Source organism: Ctenopharyngodon idella, chromosome 3 (genome assembly GCF_019924925.1).
Source record: "Ctenopharyngodon idella isolate HZGC_01 chromosome 3, HZGC01, whole genome shotgun sequence".
NCBI classification, from domain to species: Eukaryota; Metazoa; Chordata; class Actinopteri; order Cypriniformes; family Xenocyprididae; genus Ctenopharyngodon; species Ctenopharyngodon idella.
In genome coordinates, this window is record NC_067222.1 from 17,657,407 (window position 1) to 17,684,088 (window position 26,682).

At 40.4% G+C, this 26,682-nt stretch overlaps 2 protein-coding genes across 13 annotated transcripts in view; one reads left to right on the forward strand and one right to left on the reverse strand.

The window, feature by feature from the left end:
- Window positions 1–26,682, forward strand: part of LOC127508159 (uncharacterized) — a 448,826-nt gene that overhangs the window by 252,919 nt on the left and 169,225 nt on the right. The gene's annotated exons all lie outside the window — the stretch shown is intronic.
- The window catches only part of LOC127508119 (uncharacterized), a 310,593-nt gene that overhangs the window by 85,539 nt on the left and 198,372 nt on the right, over window positions 1–26,682 (reverse strand). The window contains exons 1-10 of one of the 2 annotated variants that reach the window (XM_051885781.1): window positions 9,835–10,189; window positions 9,134–9,454; window positions 8,701–9,036; window positions 7,396–7,503; window positions 7,225–7,311; window positions 6,809–6,862; window positions 6,446–6,529; window positions 6,206–6,234; window positions 5,855–5,926; window positions 5,100–5,713 (exon numbers count right to left, since the gene is read on the reverse strand). In XM_051885781.1, the coding sequence (XP_051741741.1) occupies window positions 5,576–5,713; window positions 5,855–5,926; window positions 6,206–6,234; window positions 6,446–6,529; window positions 6,809–6,862; window positions 7,225–7,311; window positions 7,396–7,503; window positions 8,701–9,036; window positions 9,134–9,454; window positions 9,835–9,895 (1,290 nt within the window). In that variant the 5' untranslated portion in view covers window positions 9,896–10,189 and the 3' untranslated portion in view covers window positions 5,100–5,575. Of the gene's footprint in view, window positions 1–5,099; window positions 5,714–5,854; window positions 5,927–6,205; window positions 6,235–6,445; window positions 6,530–6,808; window positions 6,863–7,224; window positions 7,312–7,395; window positions 7,504–8,700; window positions 9,037–9,133; window positions 9,455–9,834; window positions 10,190–26,682 lie in introns of those variants that run through there. The other variant, XM_051885780.1, reaches the window with a different exon arrangement.

Here is a 26,682-nt window from a genome sequence, read left to right on the forward strand (position 1 = left end):
TGGGATGGTGCTGCTCTTCTCTCTAGTAATATGGCACATAGTCTTAGAGCTGAAACATGACAAACTGGGGTCCAGGTCAGGAAGCAGACAGACTGGCTAAACTGACCGTCTGCTAGCTGCCTCACGTTACAGAAGTCAGATAATTCCCAACACATAGAAACTCTTCCACCTAGATATTATCACACAGAGACTGTGTCTGTACCCCGAATTAGTAAAAACAAAAAAACTTCCAAACCCATTTAAGGGTAAAAATTTAATTGATGTTCAACAAATAAAAAATAGAGATAATACTGATAAACAAATTATAAAGCTTAGGTTGTTAAATATTAGATCTCTTCCTTCAAAAGCACTTATTGTAAATGATATTATCACATACAATAATCTAGATGTGCTGTGTTTGACAGAAACCTGGCTAAAACCGGACGATTACATTACTTTAAATGAGTTTAGCCCTCAAGGTTACGATCATACTTTAGATCTAATATTGTCACATGGAATCGATATTGATGCCGTTGAAATTCTGCAGCAGAGTGATGACATCTCAGATCATTATCTAGTCTTGTGTATACTACATCTAGTCAAGGCTGCAAAACTGCCTCCCTGCCATAAATATGGTAGAACCATCACTTCTACCACTAAAGATCGCTTTATAAATAATCTTCCTGATCAGTTTCATCGCCTTAGCATACCAGAAAGCTTAGAAGACCTCGATGTTGCAACAGAAACTATTGCCTCTGTCTTTTCCAGCACATTAGACTCAGTTGCTCCTTTGCGCTTAAAAAAAGATTAAAGGAATTAATCCAACGCCGTGGTACAACGAGCACACTCCCTAAAGGGAGCTGCCAGAAAAATGGAGTGCAGATGGAAGAAAACAAAACTAGAAGTTTTTTGCATTTTGTGGAGAGAGAGAATGATTGAGTACAGAAAGGCCTTAACTGCTAGATCTGCCTATTTTTCAATTCTTTTAGAAGAAAATAAGCACAACCCTAGGTATTTATTTGATGCAGTGGCTAAATTAACAAGAAATAAAGCTTCAACTTCTGATGTTTCCAAACAGCACAGTAGTAATGACTTTATGAACTTCTTTACTTGCAAGATTGACAATATTAGAGAGAAAATTATAACCATGCAACCATCTACTACAGTATCGCGTCAGATAGTGCATTGTAGTGTCCCTGAGGAAAAATTCAATTCATTCACTGCTTTAGGAGAGGAAGAATTGTCTAAACTTGTTAAATCATCAAAATCAACAACATGTATGTTAGACCCAATACCGACTAAGCTATTGAAAGAGATGCTTCCAGAGGTCATAGACCCTCTTCTCAATATTGTCAATTCATCTTTATCACTAGGATACGTACCAAAAACTTTTAAGCTGGCTATTATTAAACCTCTTATTAAAAAAACACAACTTGATCCTAGAGAACTAGTCAATTACAGGCCGATCTCAAATCTCACTTTTCTGTCAAAAATACTAGAAAAGGCAGTATCATCACAACCATGTTCCTTCTTGGAAAGAAATGGTATCTGTGAGGATTTCCAGTCAGGATTTAGACCGTACCATAGTACTGAGACTGCTCTCATTGGAGTTACTAATGATTTGCTCTTATCATCAGATCGTGGTTGTATCTCTCTATTAGTGTTACTGGATCTTAGTGCTGCATTTGACACTATTGATCACAACATTCTTTTAAATAGACTCAACAATGATGTTGGCATTAGTCGAATTGCATTGTCATGGTTCAAATCATACTTATCTGACCGTTATCAGTTTGTAGTAGTAAACGAAGACATGTCATATCGATCACAAGTTCAATATGGAGTACCGCAAGGCTCAGTACTAGGACCGTTGCTGTTCACTCTGTACATGCTACCCTTGGGAGATATCATTAGGAAGCATGGCGTTAGTTTTCACTGTTACGCTGGTGATACTCAGCTCTATATTTCTTCGCGCCCTGACGAAACTTACCAATTCACAAAATTAACAGAATGCATAGCTGATATAAAAAATTGGATGACCAGTAATTTCCTACTACTAAATTCAGAAAAAAACAGAGATTCGAATTTTTGGACCATAAATTTCTTCACGTAATAACCTAGAATACTGTCTAACACTTGATGGCTGCTCTGTTAAGTCTTCGTCGTCAGTTAGGAACCTGGGTGTGCTCTTTGATACCAATCTTTCATTTGAAGGCCATGTTACTAGCATCTGTAAAACCGCATTCTTCCATCTTAAAAATATATCTAAACTACGACATATGCTCTCAATGAAAAATGCAGAACAGTTAGTTCATGCGTTCATGACCTCAAGGCTAGATTACTGTAATGCTCTACTGGGTGGTTGTTCTGCTCGCCTGATAAATAAACTACAGCTTGTACAAAATGCAGCAGCTAGAGTTCTTACTAGAACTAGGAAGTATGACCATATTAGCCCAGTTCTGTCAACACTGCATTGGCTTCCTGTTAAACATCGTATAGATTTTAAAATCTTGCTAATTACTTACAAAGCACTAAATGGTTTAGCTCCCCAGTACCTGAGCGAGCTCTTAATTCATTATAGTCCTTCACGTCTATTGCGATCTCAGAATTCAGGCCAGCTGATAATACCTAGAATATCAAAATCAACTACAGGCGGTAGATCCTTCTCCTATTTGGCACCTAAACTCTGGAACAGTCTTCCTAGCATTGTTCGGGAAGCAGACACACTCTGTCAGTTTAAATCTAGACTAAAAATGCATCTCTTTAACCTGGCATACACATAACACATTATCAATTTATATTTTCAAATCCGTTAAAGGATTATTAGGCTGCATAAATTAGGTCAGCCGGAACCGGGAACACTTCCTATAACACCAGATGTACTCGTTACGTCAGAAGAAGAATGGCATCTACGCTAATATTAGTCTCTCTGTCTATCCCGAGGTTTACCGTAGTCAACCGGATCCGGGCCGTATCCAGGTGAGATCGAGGACCTGCGCCTTGACACGACCACAACGCAGCCCTGAAGTATCAGCAGAGATTGAGTCAACTAGATCATCCATTGTGAAGGCCTCATCGACACGACAGCCACGACACAGTTCCTCAACAAACCGTCCATACCGGCGTGATGAATACGATCCTCAACTGGATGGAACTGGAATAAATACTTTGAATGTTGCGATCCCATCGGACTTATGTTAGCTACCTGAATCGTAACAAAGCACTGTTTGCCAGAGGAGAACTGGCCCCCTGACTAAGCCTGGTTTCTCCCAAGGTTTTTTCCTCCATTTTAACACATGTTTGCCATCTGATTCCTTGCCGCTGTCGCCTTTTGGCTTGCTTAGTTGGGGACACTTGACATTTGATATTCAACAGTGCTTTGATCTGCCTGCATTGACACCATTTTCTTTAAGAGCTGCTGTGCAGCCAAAATTATATACCAGTTATCACTGTAGAGCTGCTTTGACACAATCTGCATTGTAAAAAGCGCTATATAAATAAAGGTGACTTGACTTGACTAGATTAAATGTTGGTCTAAAACTGGTTAGGATAGACATATCTGAATTTGACATCTTTACAATTGGAGTAATTGTTGCATGTTTTAGACTGTCAGGGACCGTTCCAGTGATTGGACTCAAATTTATAGATAAAGAACAACATCTGAACCAACAGTATTTACAACTTTAAAAAAAGAGCCGGCATGACAGCATGAGGGAAGACAGCAGGCCTTAAGTGTTCGATGATATTTTTGCAAGAAGGAACAGGGTCAAAAGAACACTGGTTATTAAAAGAACCCACTTAAAGAAACCAGAGGAACTGACATGATGTACTAAAACCAAAAAATATTTTCTTTGCATTCTTGAAAATGTTCATGTTCAGATGACAACACTGTCAAAATGTTCCCCGTTCACACAAATCTTTGAAAATGAACAAAAACGTTGCATTATGCTGTGAGAGAAGTGTTGGCAATGTCACTTTGTAAAGAAACACTAAACGCCTATAAACTGAATACATCATATGTATGTTCATGATGTCACTGTTTACACAAATTCATGTTTGGTTTTGTTGTTTACAGGGAGAAAATAAAGGTGTCCTTTTCAAAAACTTGGACCTTTTAAACCTTTTATTCAAATTTTAATGTAAATGACTGGTCAAAACATAAAAAGTTTTCCATTCTTAGTTGAAAATGGTGTCGTGTAAACGCTCCACAAAAGTGTGAAAATTCACACCCATCAGTCCAAACTGGGTTCAGAGATGATCTCAGAAGATCTCATTTCCTCTTCTTTCTTTAGGTGTTTCTTTAGTAATCTGTGTGGTCAAACTAACTGAGTTCTCACACTCAGCAGTAACATGTTTCCAGACCTCAACAGTGAGATCACCGCTCTGAAAATACCTCAGAAAGCAAATGTAAACTATAAAACTAGACTAAAGATCATGCAAACAGTTCTGGAAACACTAGAACTCAAAGCCAGAACACAAAGAGGACAAAAGAAAAAGTGTGTGTTAGTTTGACCACACTGTTTAGACATGGAGAAAGCCATACTTTCATTTGCATGTTTAAAGTCCCCCTGTGGTGAAAATCAAGTTTTTAATGTTGAAATCTCTGGTGTTTCTGACATCACAAACTATCTTGTAACCAATCACGTCAATGTGTGGGCGGGCTTTAGCATATCATTAACAGTGAACTAGCAGAGGAGTCTCGAGAGAAGACAGGTTATCCTGGTATATTTTTCTGTTGATATGAAAAATCATGTAGATTTATCAATATAGCAGGTGTATGATGTATATTACGATGTTATGATGAACTATATGTCTTTCTCCACTGACGATCTGAGTTGCCCCGGACCCCTGGTTGAGGACCAGTCCCTTATGAAAATTAACCATGGTTTTATTATAGTAAAAGTGTAATAACCATGTTGCTGTTTTTTTTATTAAAAAATTATTACCATGGTTAAACTATGTAAGTTTAATGTAGCAAACCCATGGTTGATTTGTGAGCATGTTTTTTATGTTAACCATGGTTTATTTTTGTAAGTGTTAACAGAGGTTTCTGTGTCTCGTCTACAGAGTCTGCTCAAGAAAACATGTGTAGTGAAGGAAAATATATTTCACCATAAAAACATGTTTGACAATAACTATTTTATTATTGACAAATAAAATATAATATTACAAACATTGCTGAAAGCAGCTGATCAAACAGTTCAAACACCAAATTATCATTCCTGTCATGTGATAAACGCTTACATCATCAAGTAGCTTTGTCTGTTCTCATAATAATGCAAGCTGACAGTTAATTAACTGCTGGAGAAAATACATGATTTAATGAGAATAAGAGAGTAAAAGTGTCCTCATTTTCTAGACTTTGTACAAACCTGCAGCTCTGAATTAATAATAAAGACACTAGCATTAACTGATCAACAAGCAGACAGAAACTATACAAAAAACATGCTGAACTGAGAAAAATAACCAATAACTACAAATAAATCAGAGCATCACTTGGGTTTGTTTGTTAACATGTAAAAGACATTGAAAGTATTTATAATGGCACTGAATGACACCATTAGGACTCAGTTATATTAGATTCATATTCTTCTGCTCATGTGGTTTTTGTGTAATTATTTGACTGATTTGCGATGTTCTTGTTCACAGAGGCATAAAGTTCACTGCAGTTTTCCTGAGATCCAGCTTTTGCTCCTCTGATGGAAGCATAAGTCACTTTATCATCACAGCGAACCTGAATGAACATCACAGTTATTGTTTCAACACACAATTATTACAGCATGATGTTTGAGCTCAATTCATGACACACATTCAGAAGAAAACACAAACTATCATGTTGAGAGAAGCTGGACAACATCAAGGAAGTGTTTCTCACCTTGTACTCTTTGTCTCGGTTTTTACTGTATGCAGTGACCTCAGAATAAGTCACATGATCATCTGTCTGCTCCTAAACATCAATGGAAATATGAAAAATTGTCACAGTGTCAAATATACACAAATATACACAGATTATTGGAGATGAATCACATTGTTCACTGGCAGTAGATGAATGTAAATGTTGATTGTGTCGTTGGTTCATCATATTTATTCTTATCTGTGAGTTTTAGACCAGAAACAGTTCAAATACACTAACCTGTCATTATATAATCTGACTAATACGAGTGTCATATTTCAGGATCAGAGCTTATAAACACTAATAACTCATGGATCGACCTACAATACTCACCTCAGAGTCATCAGTTCCTCTTCTGTTATCTGAAACATAACGTCAAGGGAATACTGATCAAAAACACAAACCAAATACACAATACAGTCTCAAACACACAATATTTGGAGGAATTTTAGTGCTGTAGAATTACATTGTGAACTCACTGATTTTTCTTCACTTAGAGGAATCTTGTATAAATTACATATTTATTTATCAGATGTTTTAGACTTTTTGTCTGTTGTTATATGAAAAACTCACCGACTCTTTTTCTGCGAATCATCCAGAGAATAAGAGCAGGAAGGAGAACAGCGAATGAAGCGACAACAATCACAATCACAATCACTGAGAGAGAGACGATAGAGAGACATTCAGCTTTACTGTGTTTAACTAAATATATAAAAATAAACAACTACAAATAAAATAAAATGATGTCTCTTTGACATTAATAGTTTTTTCACATTCGTTTTAATGTTTCTGGATTGTAGGTGATGTGTGAGAGAATGTGAAATGAGAATGTGATGTGGATTATAAATTAAACATGTCTCGAGTCAAAGCTTGTGATCAGATGAAGATTCAGTACATTTAGAGACTGATTCCAGAAATGAGTGTGTTCATACACACCTTGATTCAGAGAGTTTGGTGTGACATCTGGATTCAGTGTTGCTGTAGTTGATGCTACAAACATTAAAAACAAAATGGAATTACAAAAATCATACTTTAGTCCATGAGCACAACATCAAGATTTCTTTTACAAACTAGATCAGCTCCAGATCAGTGTGAGTCTCAGTTACGCTGCTGAAAGATGATGATTTGAGTTTTTAATAAACACTTACTATGATTTTAACCATTTAACATGATGAACTCAGTTCAGTCATTCACATGTGTGATGAAAGAGTCTAGCTGTGTTATGATTATTTTGATTGTTTTATATTCATGCATCAGACAACAGACTGTAGAAGAAAACATTATAGTTATAACTCATATGTATCAAAATGTCATAGAATAACCAATGAAATGAGAAAGTCATGAATAAATACCTTGTTGTTCAGTAAATCCAGGTGTTTGTGCAGCTGCTGTCCTCTCAGAGTTTGGAGTATTTAATGACTTCTGATTCTCTGTACAAACTAAAGGATGGATTAATTAAAGCCAGTGTGAACCAGTGAAGTGAGAGACTGATGATGTGTGACAGTGATCATGTGATCATGAACCTTGTGTAGGAGCTGCTGCTGTAGTTTGGCTTGATTTCTTCTCAGAGTTTGAGCTGCTGACTGGAATCAGTGTTGTTGAATCAGAAGATGAATGTTCAGATGCTTCATCTGCAGGACATCAACATCATATTTTACAGTAGTTCTGTCAAGACAACTCTTGGGATATTGGTATAGTAATTGAGATTGGCATGGTAATGGAAATGACAATGTTAATGTATTTGGTCTTGGTGGAATATATCTGCTACGCTCCGAGACCTTCTACTGCCAATACATTCAGATCTATTCCGGTGTAAAGGCAAGCCAATAAAGCTGTGGTGAAACAGCTGAAGAAGACTATTGCTATACATTGTAAAGCACTTTTCACACTACACAGTTAATGGGTGATTTAGACAATACAAGTGCTATACATGTGCTTTTGAGTGAGAAACAAGCTGTTGCATCGACAGATATGCATAAATCTGCACAATGATAACATAGACAGGAAGGAATAGACAAACACCCCCAAAACAAGCAGATCTATTGCCAAGACATATGTACTGCAATTTATATATATATTAAATGGGACGGCATGTTTACTATCTATGTGTGCCTTGGCTACTTTGCCGACCACCTTAACGTCTCGGTTACGTATGAAACAATAGGCTATTTGCTGCTGCATAGACGAAACTGCATCACGATCCAGCTTATGATTGACTCCACAGGTTATACACAAACACGACGCTCAGTATTAACTGTATTGATGGTTCTTTAATGTGACTCAGACACACGAGCATCTGAATCAACCACACACATTTAGCATTGATAAATGTCCACATTGCTCTTGAAAATGAATGAAATATGGTGGACGCCGATAAAGCACAATGATTATATCACTTTAACTGTTTTCATAAACGTGCTAAACAGTGTATAAAATAGCTGAATGTGTTTGGGAACCCCTGGCTTATATTCTTCAGTGATACACTCATCCATCTGTTGACATGACGCTAGTTTAAAACTTGTAAAGATAGCTCCATTTAGGAATAGATAACCGGACCACACAAAAGAGCATATGTGGAAAAGATCATTTTTCCTTATCTTAGATGTTGTTTCAGATGCCATCTGAAAACGCGCTGCAGACTGCTAACAGCCATCAATGCCAAATATCTGAATGTTTGAGCAGCGAGCTCATTGGCCACTGATGCAACAGCAGCCAATCAGCTGTGCTGTGTAGATAATGATGTGATCGCTACCCAATGAGTTAAAGACCCATCAACCTGCGTCAGCAGAGTTTCAAGACAGAACTAGGTGATAATAGTTGTTTCTCACCTGAACTCTTGACAGTGTATCTGACTGAGGTCTGGAGTTGATTTCTGAGAGTAAGCTGACATCTCCACTCTCTGTTGTCATCTTCATTCAGGAGTGTTGTAGTCAGAGTGATGATACAGTGATCTGATGAGAATAATATCTGATATCTGGAGTCTGTCGTCAGATCAACACCAGCCTGATTCACCCACGACAGCTGAAGACCCTCATAACGGACCAAATCATCACAGGAGAATTCATATGAATACAACTGACAGGAGAGAGTCACAGAGCGACCTGGACTGATCTCAGTCTGTGAGGATGATGATGATGATGATGATGATGATGGAGACACTGAAACTGAACACAAGACACAAATCACAGACTCTTCAATCATCATCTGAGTTTAAAGGGAGAATCTGCCCTTTTTAAATTGATCACATAATCATAAACTTACCATGAAGAACATGCAGATAAACACGTGCATCAGTTCCTTGTTGTTTGTCATTCACATATTGTTTGCAGGTGTAAGATCCATAATCTTCTTCTGTGACGTTCTTGATGTTCAGAGAGCAGTCAGACCCCAGACTCAGTCTCTCATGTCTCTCTGTGTCTTTCTTCTTTATCCCTAATTCAATCAGTGAAACTGCTGCTGAATGTCTGAAACTGTTATAGATCCATGTAGTTGAGTTGCAGTCAGAAAGATCATTATTACAGGACAGACGGACATTTTCACCAGAACTGATGAACACATGATCATCATCCACTCCACTGGTACCTGAAACACAGTATATTTGAGTGATCATTATGATATATATTAATGAAAACATAAAACATACCAGCATAAAAAGCAGAAGATGCAGATCATACAGTATTTTTTTCTTCACTCCACACAAACATCACACTCTCCAGAATAAAGTATTTGTCTTGATCAGAGAGCTGTTGAAATCTCTTAATATGAAGATAATTGTTGATCATCAGATGTTTGAGTGACTCTATGTCCAGTATCAGGAATAATACAGTATGATCTGTATGTATCAATACACAACTCTGAGATCACAACGTGAATGTGTGCAAGAATAAACTGAGCATGTTCAAATCAACTCTTTCCAGACTAATTCCACTAAATGTCTTTAGAGAAAATCCAGATTTCTTTACCTGTGAGAAGTGAAGAGAGAATGATCAGTCCCAGCAGACACAGATCACACTTATCAGCCATTTTCTGTTTCTGTCAGTCTCTCTCTTCATTATATAGTTACAGCTCCTCCTTTAATCATCATCAGCTCCTCCTGTGGTTGTGAACTTCCTCTGATCTGAACTGAGTGTTTATTTCTGACACTAAGATACAGCTCTGCATTTCACTGACAGTCACTAAAGTCAAGACAAGAAGTGATCAGAAAGATCTCTGCTGTGAAACTGTGTTTAATGTGAAAAGCTCTGGAACAGAAAGTGAGCTGAACTGGACAGTGACGTCTGTCACACTGTCACCAGTTCAGTGTCCGGTGTCGTTTCAGTTGTGTGTGTGTGTGTGTGTGTGTGTGTGTGTGTGTGTCCCTGCCTGTTGGAACTTTATTATTAAACCCTGTTTTGGAATTTAGTCTTCTTCGTCTTCATCTGCCTGCCTACACACCACGCCTTACAGAAGATCGGACCCATTATGGATGACACAAGGAAGTTTGCGTTCTGAGCCACGATTTTTTGTTATTTTCTAAGGAGTTTTTCGTCTTGCACTCAACTGCCCCTACAACAACGAGACCCTGAAGTCGTTGTTCTGGATCGGGGCGAACTTTCACCATCCTGTTGACCTCCCAGACACCACCGGATTAAACTGGAGAGAAGCCATCATCCGGTGTCTGGAGAGCGTCAATCAAAAATCAAACCAAACTGATTCAAAATTAATTCAAAACCCATAACCAATAACATATTACGTAACAATTAGTTAATAGTCATGTGCCTCAACAAGTAAAATCATCACATAATGATACCTTTGCAAATCATTACCTAAAGATTAATTAAAGCAGACAACTGGAAGTATGTAGCTTTGACCATCGTGGTAATTAACATATGAATTTTTGCTATTAGTTAATATAATAAGTTAATACAGAAATTAAGAAATTATAATACAGAAATTAATACAGGTTTTACCATGCATATATTATAAATCTGACTCTTTTTTTTGTGCATGCACCATGAGGCTTTTACTAGGTCAAAAGGCTACTAAGTTTGTGCTTGTGAAACCACAAATTCACAGCCTTCAGAAGTGAAGCAGTTTAAATGAGCAGATGCATCAAGATCACACTTCATCTATATATATCTAGATGAATCATAGGAAGATAAATAATCTGTGATGCATATTTCATCTGTTCAAAGAATTTAAGGCTTACTTCACACACAAACAAAATTACTATTTCATAAAGGTTTGCTGTGTAGTAAATACTCTTAAAGCAGCATAATTTCGGTTTGAGTTCTGGTAATGTGTTTCTTGTTTAGCTTATACAGGTATGGCAGACCCTGATGAAGTCATCCAATCTTACTCCCTCGACGTCACAGTCCCACTTTCTTCACACAACTTTTTCCAGCACTTCAAAGCTCAAAAGTCTGAATATTATCCAATTTAAGTGTTATTTTTAATATGATTACCAAAAACATTTTTGTTCATCCTACAAAGATTGTCCTCATTTGTATAACTAAAAGTCAATCAATCAAAAACCACAGCCAATCAGAACACAGTGTGGGCGGGCTCTTGTGGCATTTGCATGGCACCAGAGATTAAACTTGACGGCCCTCGCAAGAAATGGGTAAGCACATAATCAGTTTCACAAATATTACACCATTTAAACATTATTAAAAATACATACTGAGCTACTAAAACAATTTTCGTCATAGAATACACTTGTTTGTTCACAGTTTGAACGTTCTTGCTTCCTTTTGTTTAGTTTCAAGATCTGATGTAAATTATCCATTGTTGCTTTTACTAAAGCTGGGAGCACTAAATGATATTCAAAGTCACATTACACACTTTTAGCATTGAATGAAGCACATGAACATTACCTGAGATTAACATTGCCATACTTTGTGTTGTTGTTCCAGCCACAACTTCCCCAAAAAATAGAAACCATTTCTGCGTGTCACTGTCGCGGCTGGTTAGGACAATGTTAGTTCTCCATGTTATTCTGTTATCCCTGTCAACTGTGTCTGTTAATTACCTCCGTTCTCTCCCTGACCGTTTCTTAATATGGGCTGAATCCCAAATGGCACCCTGTTCCAAATCAAAGTTCACATTTAGTACAGTTCAAATCCCCGGATGTGTTCTTGATTTTATCAAGGATGCATCGAGAAGTGACTTTTGCGGACTTGAGACATTTAACTGAATAGCACAATGTAAAGTCATTGGTGATACTTTGGTAATATCTACATTATTACTTAGGAAATTACATGGTAAATAACTGTCACGAATGCCAGCGAAGTTCCCTCGATCGGCCACCGGAGGTCTCACTCTCCCGAGTACTAACTGGACTACAAATCCCAAGCGCCCACATACCTGGCCTGATTACGGCGGTCCTGTTTCACGTCAGCCAGCTATTTAAGCCACACACACACTCACACTCCTCGCGAAGTATTGTTTGCCCAGCAACAATTTCTGAGCGTTTTTTCCCTGTTTTCTATCTGCCTGTGTATTGACCTTGTTTGGATTACTGACCTTGGATTGTTTGCCGCCTGCCTGTTACCCTTTGTTTGCCTGGACTGCGTCTTTGATTGTTTGCTGCTTGCCCCGATCTCTTGCCCGGTTATGACCACGATCATAGGACTGTCTCTGACACTGTTGTTTACCCTGGTGATTCGACCCACGCCTGCCTGTACTGTGAGTTTGCTGTTTGCTAATAAACCGCTTATGGATCTCAATCAACCTGAGTCTGCGTCACAATAACGGACATTGCATGTAATTTCCTAGGTAATAATATAAATATTAGCATGGTATCACCCTGTTATTACCAAGCTGTAAAATGAAGTGAAATATCATTAATATACAAAGTGCAACCTCAAAAGCAGTGCTGCACATAGGCCTAGGAAAAAGTTCAAAATTCAAAAAAATTGTTGATGAGCACAAAAACCTTAAAATTTACACATTATTTATTCAAATAATGTTTTGCTATGGCATGCATTAAATACATATATGCAATAAAGGTAATAAAAAAGAAAAACGCCATTCATTTGTAAGGCCGTGTCACAGGACTGTCAGGCCCTGTATGTGACGGGACTGATGTGACGGGGCCTGACGGTCGGCCTTTTTAAACTGCCATTACTCAGCCTGCTAGCATGCTAGCATAAAAACTGTTAACATGCAAGCAAGGAATTTCAGTAACCCTTTTAGACATGTTTTGGATTTTTTTTTTTTTTTTTTTTTTTTTTTTTGGATTTTCTGGGATGTTTAACCGTAACAGGGCCTGACCCTTTAGCTCGTCCTTCTCAAAGAAAACATACAAAAACAAGCTTAAAATCATACAATTCAATGACAGAACTCACCCTTGATCTGTGTCAGCTTCACCTCGGTCAAATGATGTCACTTCCTCTGAGTCAGACCCTTAAAGGCCTATTGCACACATTTTATGTAGAGTTTTATGTAAACGTGACAGGACTGACCAAAAACATGGGGACAGTTGTAAAATAGTATTTATTTGTAGAATTTATGTATAATTTCATGTTTTTAATCTATTGTATGAATGATAACAACTTAAACTTGTTATTGTATTGTGAGTTTTTTTTGAACAGTTTTTATCCTAACAAAACTATGAAAGCTGTAGCTCCAATATGGCTGAGGACAAGGATAGGATTTGTAATTTTCAAAAGTGTTTTTAATAAAGAAAAAAAAAAAATCTGAGAACCTAATGAATAACGAATTCAGTCAGTCAGTTTTAGACATTTTTTGGATGAAATACTTTTTATTCACTGTAACAATTCAAGGACAGATAATGTACGTTTCTGGTAGAATGTCCCAAAGATACTATACATGCAGTGAAGACAATCAATGAACGCATTGCCTGAACCACATTTGTGAGGGTATTAATATGTTTAAGATTTTTTAAATGAAAACTAAAAGAGGCAGAGTGGTGTTTTATAACACGTTTTGTTTAACTGTTGCCTAAAATATACATACGGAGATAACCGGAGAAGCCAGAGTGAGCTGAGTGACGTTATCAAGTACGCTGCTGTATCATATGCAGAATAACCGGACTTGTGTCCTCCCGTTCTCGGGAGTCCGTTCTCCTGAGTCGAACTTGTCAAACTACCAAGGACGCAAGTCTGAACTTTGAGAAACGTCTCCTGTGTGTTTCTTTGGTTATTTTGATTAGTTAGTTCTGTTCAGGTGTGTCTCATCTGTTATTGTCAGGACACAGACGGAGGCAGAGGGGTGAGTGAACACAGATGTTTTTTGACACAGAGGCACAAACACAAGTAATGGAGAATGCAGGTGAGTAGATGAACAAGCACTTTCAAACAGTAACTTACCTGAATGTAATAAGAGTTCTTTCTTGCAGGTTGGGATAATAACGTGGAGCAGACGACTGGAGACGGAAGACGAGAGGAGGAAGACGCTGGTAAGTAGCGGGTAAGTAGTCCATGTAAGTCTGATGAGACCAGACACTGAGTGCAGGGAGTGAGAGTCTTTTAAGGTGTCACTGGTGATGAGATGCAGGTGCCGGTGATCAGAACTCAGGGGATTGTGAACGAGTGGGTGGAGCGTGAAGATCTGGTGACCCCCCCCCTCCATGGTGGCTCCTGACGACCGGATGTGAGGAGTGAGGGGTCGAGGATGTTGTGACGGTTGACCCAGGAACGTTCCTCTGGGCCATAGTCCTCCCAGTCAACAAGGTATTTGATTTGAGGACCCCGTCGTCGAGAGTCGAGGACCCTGCACCCGGTAGATGGTCTCTTCTTCGGCGATGTTGGGAGGAGGAGGTACCGCATCGTCACAAGGATCTGTGGAGGGAGGTTGAGCCGGTAGGTGGCTTTGTTGAGCTGCCTCTGTATGGTGAAGGGACCTATGTACCGGGGACTCAGCTTACAGCAGGGCAGCCGGAGACGGATGGCCCGCGTTGAGAGCCACACATTCTGGCCAGGTTGGTACTGAGGAGTGGGGCCTCTTCTGGCATCGGCGTGCCTCTTGTGTCTCCGGACTGCCTGCTGGACATGAACCGAGGCCCACACTCTCTCGCTCTGCTGGAACCAGTGGTTGACAGCTGGAACCTCCGAGGGCTCACCCGACCAGGGGAAGAGTGGTGGTTGGTAGCCCAGGACACACAGGAACGGGGTGAGCCCAGTGGTGGTCTGCCGAAGGGAATTCTGGGCATACTCCTCCCAGGGTAGGAACTGGCTCCAGCTGTCCTGGTTCAGGTGGCAGTAAACTCTCAGGTATCTCCCGATCTCCTGGATCTTGCGCTCAGTCTGGCCATTGGTCTGTGTGTGGTAACCAGATGACAGGCTGATGGACACTCCTAGGAGTCTGAAGAAGGCTTGCCACACTCTAGATATGAACTGAGGTCCACGGTCAGAAACGATGTCTTCGGAAATGCCGAAGTGACGGAAGACATTCTGGAACAATGCTTCGGCGGCTTCGAGTGCAGTGGGAAGGCCCTTGAGGGGTATGAGTTTACAAGCCTTGGAGAATCTATCCACTATTACCAGTACACAGGTGAAGCCGTTGGAGAGCGGTAGGTCTGTTATGAAGTCGATGCCCAGATGTGTCCACGGTCTACGGGATATTGGTAGAGGAACCAGTTTGCCCTCAGGAAGCCTCCTAGGAGTGTCAGCAACGGCGCAGACTGAGCATCCCCTGATGTAACGGGAGACATCCTGAGACATGGAGGGCCACCAGTAGTGTTGCCGCAGGAGCGAGAGGGTACGTGAAGTGCCTGGGTGTCCAGAGCCCGGAGAGGTGTGAGCTAAGTCCATGAGGGGCTGACGGTGGACCGGTGGAACGTAGAGAAGCCCCTCAGGACCTCCCGGCGGAGCTGGGTCGGAGCGGTTAGCTTGGGAGATGCGTTGATTGATGGACCACAGGATAGGGCTGACGATCAAGGCTGGAGAGAGGATAGGCTCAGGATCGGGATTGTCTGGATCAGGTTGATACAGCTGGGATAAGGCATTGGCTTTGCAGTCCTTGGTTCCTGGGCGGTAGGAGACCGTGAAGTTGAATCTAGTAAAGAAGAGGGCCCAGCGGGCTTGACGAGGGTTCAACCGTTTGGCGTCACACAGATATTCCAGGTTACGATGATCGGTGATCACCTCAAACTGATGTTTCGCTCCCTTCAGCCAGTGTCTCCACTCTTCCAAAGCTTACTTGATGGCGAGGAGCTCTCTGTTCCCAATGTCATAATTTTGCTCTGCTGGGGATAGCTTCTTGGAGAAGAAGGAACATGGATGGAGTCGTGGTGGGTCACCCTGCCGCTGTGACAGCACCGCCCCGACCCCGGTGGAGGGTGCGTCGACCTCGACGATGAACGGAATCTGAACCGAATCTGATCAGGGTTCAGATGGACCAGGATCAGAGCGGTGAGGAAGGCCTCTTGGAGCTGGTGGAAGGCTTCTCGGGCAGATGGAGTCCAGGACAGAGACTTGGGCCGGCCTTTGAGGAGCGAAGTGAGGGGTGCACTGAGGAGTCTGTAGTTGTGGATGAAGTGACGGTAGAAATTCGCAAACCCCAGGAAACGTTGTAGCTCCTTGACTGTTGTTGGTACTGGCCAGTTGTGGATGGCTTCCACCTTCCTCTGGTCCATCTGGATGCCATGTTGGTGTATGATGTAGCCCAGGAAGTGTATGGAGGTGGTATGGAACTTGCACTTCTCCAGCTTGAGGTATAGATGGTGTTGGCAGAGCTTCTCGAGGACTTGGGAGACGTGTTGGCGATGTTCGGCCAGGTTCCGGGAGTAAATGAGGATGTCGTCAATGTAGACCAACACGAACCGGTTGAGGAACTCCCGGAACACCTCATTCATGTAGTTCTGGAACAAGGAGGGAGAGTTGGACAGGCCATACGGCATGACCCGATATTTGTATTGTCCAGACGGTGTTATGAAGGCAGTTTTCCACTCATCCCCCCGGCGTATATGAATGAGGTTATACGCGCTCCGCTGGTCCAGCTTGGAGAAGATGCAAGCTCCACGTAGCTGTTCCAGAGCCGCCGGGACCAGAGGAAGGGGATAGCTGAATTTGACTGTCTGGGAGTTCAGATCACGGTAATCAATGCACGGCCTCAAGCCTCCATCCTTCAAGCCTCATATGGTCCTCTCCCCCAAAGTACAGACAGAGATGTTGTTGGATTCTTCTCTGACGCTCCGCACGGGTCAGGCGATATGAATCAACCTGCATAGCTTCTGGTGCTGGAAGGGCAACAGCTGGTGTGGCGGGCAGAGGATTGGCAGCGGGTGTGAGAAGCGCACATGCAGAATAGCGCTGGGCTACGCGGATAGTCTTTTGGATTAAGTTTTCCAAGCCCATGGTATCATCATACACAACAATTAATTGTTTCATATGTGGATTCAAGCCATGGCGGAAGGCGGTTATCAGGGCGGTTTCATTCCATCCGCTAGCGGCCGCCAGGGTGCGAAAACGGAAGGGCATACATACTCACAGATTCATCGCATTGGCGTAGATTGAAAATTTAGTTGTGTATGGAAAGTTCTGCAGTGCTTTGTCCGAACACCTCCTGGAAGTAGGTGAAGGAGTTGATGGAGGCTGTGACAGGAGCGTTAGAGTCCCAGAGGGGTTGAGCCCACTGTAGCGCTCATCCGGCGAGGAGAGAGATGGCGAATGCCACCCGAGATCGTTCGGTGGTGAACAGCTGAGACTGGGCTTCCAGGTAGAGGGAGCATTGGAGCAGAAACCCGCTGCAATCCTCTGCCGTGCCGGTGAATGTCGCTGGTTGGGCCATGGGACTGACAGAGGCAGCTGGAAAAGAAGCAGTGGGTGCTGGATGCTGGAGTGCAAGGCGAACGCCGTGCAGGAGATCACCGGGTACCATGGGTGCAGTGCTTGTGGCAGGCTGTGAGAGTGAGGACCGCACTGCGTTGACCAGGGTGGTCAACGGGTCCGCAGTGCGATCCCCGCCTGTGTCTGGGGTGCTCTGCATGAGGACTGGTCTTCTGTCAGGACACAGACGGAGGCAGAGGGGTGAGTGAACACAGAAGTTTATTGACACGGAGGCACGAACACAGGTAATGGAGAATGCAGGTGAGTAGATGAACAAGCACTTTCAAACAGTAACTTAGCTGCATGTAATAAGAGTTCTTTTTTGCAGGTTGGGATAATAACGTGGAGCAGATGACTGGAGACGGAAGACGAGAGGAGGAAGACGCTGATAAGTAGTGGGTAAGTAGTCCATGTAAGTCTGATGAGACCAGACACTGAGTGCAGGGAGTGAGAGTCTTTTAAGATGTCACTGGTGATGAGATGCAGGTGCCGGTGATCAGAACTCAGGGGATTGTGAACGAGTGGGTGGAGCGTGAAGATCTGGTGACGATGTGTTGTAATTAGAGGGTGCAGGCTGTGACTCCGTGACAGTTATGTTGTTAGCTCCCCTGTTTGCCTGTCTGTTTAAGGCTGTGTTTAATTCTGTCCAGTTGTCTGTCGTCATCAGTTTTATGTTGGTTGTTCTGTTCCCAAGGCTTGTTTTGTTATATAAATATCTGTAAAGCTTACTTGAATTTTACAAAATTATCTTTAAATTACAGTATACCCCAAGAAAGCGACATTTCTTTTTTGTTGACTTTAGTTCAAAATTAGTTTTAGCACCTGAAAGTTGCACAGCCATTTACTGTCTGCGTATGTACAATGTCTCCACCCCATCAGATGATGATTTCAGAACTATATCTCTTTGATCAGGGCATCTATGCGATGTTATTTGCAAACTCCTCCTCCTCATTTTTCCATTACAGACTTATTTTGAATGTTGTTCAGGAAACAGAGGTACAATCAGTTATCCAGATAGAGAAGTCACTCAATGTTCACCAGAATAAAATCTCTGACAGCCATTTACATTCATATCTCCAACAGGTTCATCTGAGCGAGCGAATCGAGTCATTTAACCATGGTTCAGATTTTTTCTTCAGACACTTTGCCTTTATTGAAGCGACAGAGTTTAAAATGTTCAAACATTAAAAGAACAGAGATACTCATCAATACTTTGATTTCAGTGTGATGAATTCATTACGCCAGGATCATGTAGTGTTGAAGCAAACTCATCATGTTAATGTATTTGGTCTTGGGAACAGATCTGCTACTCTGATGCTGCTGTTATTGCTGCTTTAGTAAGATCAACAAACAAACATCAATGTGACGTCCATAATGACATCAGACATCAAGTTTCTATTGTAAATGAACACTGGAACTCAGACTCTGAAAGGAGCCTCTAAGTGTCTTAGTATTGTGCAACTATTGCAAAGACTTTTGTATGATACTAAATGTTGTTTGACCACACTGGTTATTAAAGAAACCCACTTAAAGAAACCAGAGGGACTGGCATGATGTAATAAAAATATTTTCTTTGCATTCTTGAAAATGTTCATGTTCAGATGAACACTGTCAAAATGTTCCTCGTTCACACGGATCTGTGAAAACGAACAAAACCGTTGCATTATGCTGTGAGAGAAGTCACTTTGTAAAGAAACACTAAACGCCTATCAACTGAATACATCATATGTATGTTCATGATGTCACTGTTTACACAAATTCATGTTTGTTTTTGTTGTTTACAGGGAGAAAATAAAGGTGTCCTTTTCAAAAACTTGGACTTTGAAACCTTTTATTCAAATTTTCATGTAAATGAATGATCAAAACACATAAAAAGTTTTACGTTCTTAGTTGAAAATGGTGTCGTGTAAACGCTCCACAAAAGTGTGAAAATTCACACCCATCAGTCTAAACTGGGTTCAGAGATGATCTCAGAAGATCTCAGTTCCTGTTCGTTCTTCAAGTGTGTTTCTTTAATAATCTGTGTGGTCAAACTAACTGAGGTCTCTCACTCAGCAGTAACATGTTTCCAGACCTCAACAGTGAGATCACCGCTCTGAAAATACCTCAGAAAGCAAATGTATAAAATTAGACAAGAGGTCATGCAAACACTAGAACTCAAAGCCAGAACACAAAGAGGACAAAAGAAAAAGTGTGTGTTAGTTTGACCACACTGTTTAGACATGGAGAAAGCCATACTTTCATTTGCATATTTAAAGTCCTCCTGTGGTGAAAATCAAGTTTTTAATGTTGTTTATATGTCTATGTGGTGTTTTTAGTCTGCTTTAAGACAAACCATGTGCAAATTCATAAGTCAACAGCACTGCTGAATATTTTCTCTTTAAAACTGCAGTGATCTAAAGACAGTCTCAAACCCGCGGTTTGAAATCTCTGGTGTTCCCTACGTCACAAACTATCTTGTAACCAATCACGTCAATGTGTGGGCGGGCTTTAGCGTATCATTAACAGTGAACTAGCAGAGGAGTCTTGAGAGAAGCTAGGTTATCCTGAGATGATGAATGAGAACATGGTTTATGTAACATTAGCAACACATTATTAACTGTTTAATAACATATTCAAGCAAAAGGCTAATCATATTAATAACCGTTATGTGTCCAATGTTGTAAAGAGCGATACCATTGTGCAGCGTTTACCTCAGTAAGTTGACTGAGTGGATCTGAGCTGTTGTGAGCGGGTGGAGGCGGGCCTAATTAGCATAGTCATAGATCCATGTATACTAAATGAGGCAAGGGTGTAGAGTTACAAAAAAACATTTAAATATGTAATTTTGGTGATCAGAGATGAGTTCTAAGGGATAAAATTATTGACTACAGGGGACTTTAAAAGAATCTTTGCATTGACAGTGCATAACTTTAAATATCTTTAAATATACATAGGCTGCTCATTTATACACAAACGTGGTAAAATAAACACAATTACTCACAGTTTCTACCCAATAAACATATTAGAGCGTGGCATAACTAGAATGATTTTTATTATTATTATTATTTTTTTTTTTTTTTTTTTTTTTTTAATGTACATGATTTTTCCAGGTCTAGAAAATCACACTTTTGTTGTTTAAGCTTATTTTAATGGTTGGTTTATCTTATTTTAAGTCATCTTGAGAACCTCTTGTAAGTTTACTGAGGCCTCGGACCCCTGGTTGAGGACCAGTCCCTTACGAAAATTAACCGCAGTTTTATTATAGTAAATGTGTAATAACCATGTTTTTTTTGAAGACTGATTACCATATATATAACCATAGTTTTACTACAAATACCATGGTTAAACTATGGTTAGTGTAGCAAACCCATGGTTGATTTGTGAGCATGTTTTTATGTTAACCCTGGTTAATTTTCGTGAGTGTGAACAGTACCGGTCACTGTTTCTCTCGCCTGAGGCTGATAAAATCATTCCTGCAGTGGATTCTCAGTGGTACACAGTACCTGCACATCTAAAATTTAGTCCTGCAGCTCATTTAACATCAAGTTAATCTCTTTTCATGTATCAGTTGGAGTACAGTTAAGTCTTCATGACAGATTCATATGATGAAACGCTTGTTATTTTCAATGACATGATACAGCTGGGGGTTTCAACTGTTCTTTGGGCTTCCAAACTGAAACTGTCACAGACACTGAAATGTAAAATATCTACTAATAGACAGTATCCAAAATGTTATGTATGAAAATGAATTCAGGTATTCAAATGTTTATGAATCATTTGAGGTTCACAGAATATTAAAATAATTAAAGTAATAGATTGATTTTATTTATAATCAGTTCCATCTTACCAGAACTGAATGAGGTTTCTGTGTCTCGTCTACAGAGTCTGCTCAAGAAAATATGTGTAGTGATGGAAAATATATTTCACCATAAATACATGTTTGACATAGACTATTTTATTATTGACAAATAAAATATAATATTACAAGCAGCTGATCAAACATTTCAAACACCAAATTATCATTCCTGTCATGTGACTAACGCTTACATCATCAAGTAGCTTTGTCTGTTCTCATAATTAGTGCAATCTGACAGTTAATTAACTGCTGGAGAAAATAGATGATTTAATGAGAATGATGTAAGAGAGTAAAAGTGTCCTCATTTTCTAGACTTTGTACAAACCTGCAGCTCTGAATTAATAATAAAGACACTAGCATTAACTGATCAACAAGCAGACAGAAACTATACAAAAAAACATGCTGAACTGAGAAAAATAACCAATAACTACAAATAAATCAGAGCATCACTTGGGTTTGTTTGTTAACATGTAAAAGACATTGAAAGTATTTATAATGGCACTGAATGACACCATTAGGACTCAGTTATATTAGATTCATATTCTTCTGCTCATGTGGTTTTTGTGTAATTATTTGACTGATTTGTGATGTTCTTGTTCACAAAGGCATAAAGTTCACTTCAGTTTTCCTGAGATCCAGCTTTTGCTCCTCTGATGGAAGCATAAGTCACTTTATCATCACAGCGAACTTGAATGAACATCACAATTATTGTTTCACAAAAAAACTGATTTATTTAACTGCTGTAGTCCAGTTCAGATCTGTATCAGTGACTCAGTTATTGTGCTGAAGATGTTCACACTAACATGAGATGACTTGTGTTTAATAAATGCTCACTATGATTTTAATCATTTAAGCTCTAAAATACAATTCTTTCAATCACAAACAAAACAAACTCAGTTCTATCAATCACATATATACAATGGAATATATTAACTCTAATATATGTACTCTTTGCATTAGCTGTATTTAAGCTGACTTCATGTTTGTGTGAATGATTGAGGTCTACAAATAATAAGCTCTTTCTCAGTAACTGACACTGTAAACAACTGAAATGAGAAAGTCATGAATAAATACCTTGTTGTTCAGTAAATCCAGGTGTTTGAGCAGCTGCTGTCCTCTCAGAGTTTGGAGTATTTAATGACTTCTGATTCTCTGTACAAATTAAAGGATGGATTAATTAAAGCCAGTGTGAACCAGTGAAGTGAGAGACTGATGATGTGTGACAGTGATCATGTGATCATGAACCTTGTGTAGGAGCTGCTGCTGTAGTTTGGCTTGATTTCAGTAGTGATATGCTGCACCTCCTGTCAAAAATGATGGCTTGTGACCTTTGACCTTTCTGACCCCTGTGACCCTAGGGGCCACCCACGACGTTCCCCTCCCCCACGGGCCACTCACGAAGTTTTCCCATCCCCCTACCATGGTTGACCGTAGTATCACCCCAATGACCTTTGACATTGTTGGTGATCCTCCGGGGCCCGATATGACCTTTGTCCACATATTTTGAATAGAGATGTTGCCCTGTGAACATCTGGACGTCTTCTGGGTGATCAAATTGCAGACGGATGATTTTAAAGGGTTGAGAGTATATAAATAGACACTGCAGCATTCTGTGTAGACAGAAAAAAAGAGTTGTGAAACATGGCTGGATTATACTCACCTAAAACCCCCGAGAGAGAATGGGATGAAGAGATGATGAAAAGTCTGACTCTGGCTCCGAGAAAAGAGCGCTGGCATGGCTATTTGACAAACTTTCTCCACGAGAATAAGGAGTATTCGAGAGACGAATTTACGTTGAATAGTAACCGTGTATTCGGTTACATATTCCATAAACCGTCACGAGTCGTGACGCTCTACACCACTGACAGTCCCGGTGAATTTATACCGGGAAGAGACCCCTGTCTGGTATTTCCTGATAAGGACTGGACTTTATTCTACACCTGTGTCTGGAAAGATCTGAATGACAGTAGAGAAGAACCTTTGTACATCTCAGAGTGGGATGGGGTGACTCCTAATCATCGCTACCGAGTGGTTTCTAAAAAGAAGCCTGATGAGTGCGTTTACATATTCTGCTGCAAAGACAAGACAAAGCTCAGCGATCGCTCAGGATTCATCCTACAAAATGAGCATCACGCTATGTACGAAATGCGTTTTTTTGTTCAAGTGGTGCGATCGGGATATGCTGAGTTGTCTTTTTTCAATCATAAACAAAATGTTCAAATGGTGTGACATGCGTGATGGATACAATAAAGTTAAACTGCAGCTGTTCCACCCTGAGAGATGCGCACGCAGCAGTACATAATCTTTACCGTCCCCGCCCATTCACTACGCCCATAAAGCGAGTGGTAAGCCAACCCCACCCCACACAACATCTTTATAAGCCATGTCTCAAGACGGTGCTCACGGGTGCAGCTACAGTGTCTCTTTCAACCCTGGGGTTGACCCACCTGATGACAACGCTACTGATACTATTCTAACGGGTGAACCTGGGACATCTGATACCGATAAACGATGGTTGGATAAATTCTGCAAAGAACATGGATATTGCAACCTGATTTTCCTAACTGGTCTGTCTGACACAGCCTCAACCGAAAAGGGGATCGAAGCCCCAGACGGATGCTTCACCGACCTCGGATTCAAAATCATAAAAACTCTGATTGCTGTACTTCTGTAACATCTCATCAGCGATAAGCAAAAGGATGACTGTGAAGGCTGTGCGATAAATCATCCGAGTCAACTGCAACATTCCTGCCTGTTTGAACCACCAGCATACTTTTTCGACACCCACTTTGATGATCTGACCCAAAAACTGTTTAAACCTGATCTTCGGACCGTTATAGCCTACGCCCTACGCAGGTGCGGGTTAAAGTCTCATCCTCAGCGAATTCAAGGAACAGCCGGAGCTATTCTGCATGAATTAAAAGATGAACCATTCATCACTGCAAAGCTACAAGAAATCAGAGACAAACTTCTGGACAAATCCTGTGAGAAAGTTGTGCACGACACCGTCGATCTCTGGCAAGGTTTCTCAATTGTGAATGGAGAGTAACCAAGCATCCCCCACCATGGGTGCGGCATGCAGCCAAATGAACATCATAGAATTTTTGTTTAAAGGTCATTACAAAAAGCAGATGATCACAATGCTGAAAAAGATCATCGAAGATGCATCCTACGCAGATAGTGATGGCGATGATGACGAATGTACAGATGACCCCAAACGTGTGAGAAATCTCAAGAAACAGATGCGTCTTGTAAGAGGACTGACTGAATCGTGGGTTGAATTGGTCGACATTTGCGTTGAAGGGACCGAGCCGTATAGTGTAATGATAAGAAAAGTTCTGGATGTGATGTGCGATTCCCCCGCAGACTTTCGTGTTGCTGACATCATATGTATCTGTACATATGTATCGGATGAAACAACGGTCAGTTATATCCTAGACCGTGATATTAAGGGCTGCAGAGAATTTCTATACTTTCTAGAGAACCACTAATGGTATTTGATTCATTTTTACTTAGTATGTAACACAGTTTTAATTACTTAGAGCATGCTGTCATTATGTATCCTGTTTAAAATATTTTCTTTTACCATCTGTAACGTCATCATATTGTTTTTAATAAAAGATTGACTCACTCTGCTTGTATGACTTATTCTTTTGTGCATGTTGAAAACGACAACATGTCGGAGCTTATGAAAAAAGCTTATTACACGCCGTCCAACCCCGGTTCTTTAGGTGGTAAAAAACGATTGAAAGACTCTGTCTTAAAGGATAGTGGAGTACGTCTAACCGATAAAGAGGTTTCGGATTGGTTGGCAGGGCAGGATGTTTACACATTACACAGAGCCGCTCCTATAAAATACAAATGCAATAGAGTCGTCATGTACGGAGTGGATACCCAGTTCCAAGCGGATCTCGTTGACATGTCGGCCTATTCCAAGGACAATGATAATAATACATATCTGCTAACGTGCATCGACGTATTTAGCAAGTATGCATGGGCTCGCGTGTTAAAGAATAAGAGCGAGGTCGAAGTAACTAAAGCGTTTTCGTCTATACTCCAAGATGGCCGCATACCTCAGAAATTGCAGACGGACCAGGGAAAGGAATTTTTCAACAAACATTTTCAAGATGTGATGAAAAAGCATGACATTAATCATTTTACAACGGCTACTGATTTGAAAGCCAGCGTCGTGGAATGATTTAATAGAACACTAAAAAGTCGAATGTGGCGATTTTTAACAGCTACAAATTCCCGGCATTACATAGATGTTTTACAAGATATTTTGCTGGGCTACAACACCAGTTATCACCGCAGTATTAGGATGAGACCGGTAGACGTCAACAAAGAAAATGAGGCATTGGTGTTTTTAAAATCTGTATGGAGATATAAAGAAGAATCAAAAAGCTGTATTTAAATATAAAGTTGGAGACGTAGTTTGAATTTCTAAAGTGAGAGGACCGTTCACCAAAGAATATGAACAGAACTACACAGAAGAATTTTTCACTATAGCCTCATGTATTTCGCGCCAACCACCCATCTACAGACTGTCTGATTATGACGGGGAGGTCCTCGACGGAGTTTTTTATGAAAAAGAGTTACAAAAAATAATCGTGAGCAAAAACAAAACTTTTAAGGTGGAAAAGATTTTAGGGCAGAAAAAACAGGAGAGATCCACGCTTGTTTTAGTGAAATGGTTAGGATGGCTGGCGAAATTTAATAGTTATGTAAACAAAACAACTCTGGTGGACTTGCAATCACTTTAAAACACTTGAACGCATACAGGATAAGATCATTTGAGTAAATGGGGTACCATGGGCGACAACGGATTCTATGTTACACTGCCGTGCAACGCTTCTTTGTCGGTTTATCCGGAAAATCGTATCTCTAGTTACAGAACAAGGTTAGAGAGTCCTATCAACTTGAAAGGTAAATGGGAGGTCGCACTCGTTGAAATTTAGTATCCTAGAAGTTGGTACTCCTTTAATGATGAAGATGGAATTTTCACCCTAAACACCTCCCCCGCACCAGTCCCAAAACATACACAACCTAGACCTGACGTCACACCATTTAAAGAATTATCAGGGTTTTCTGTATCGAGGAAGGTACAACTAGATGGCGGGTACTACGCGAATGTTCGTGATGTGGTCCGTGCGATAACTAATGTTTTCGTACCAACGGCTGTATTGACTCACGATCCTTTA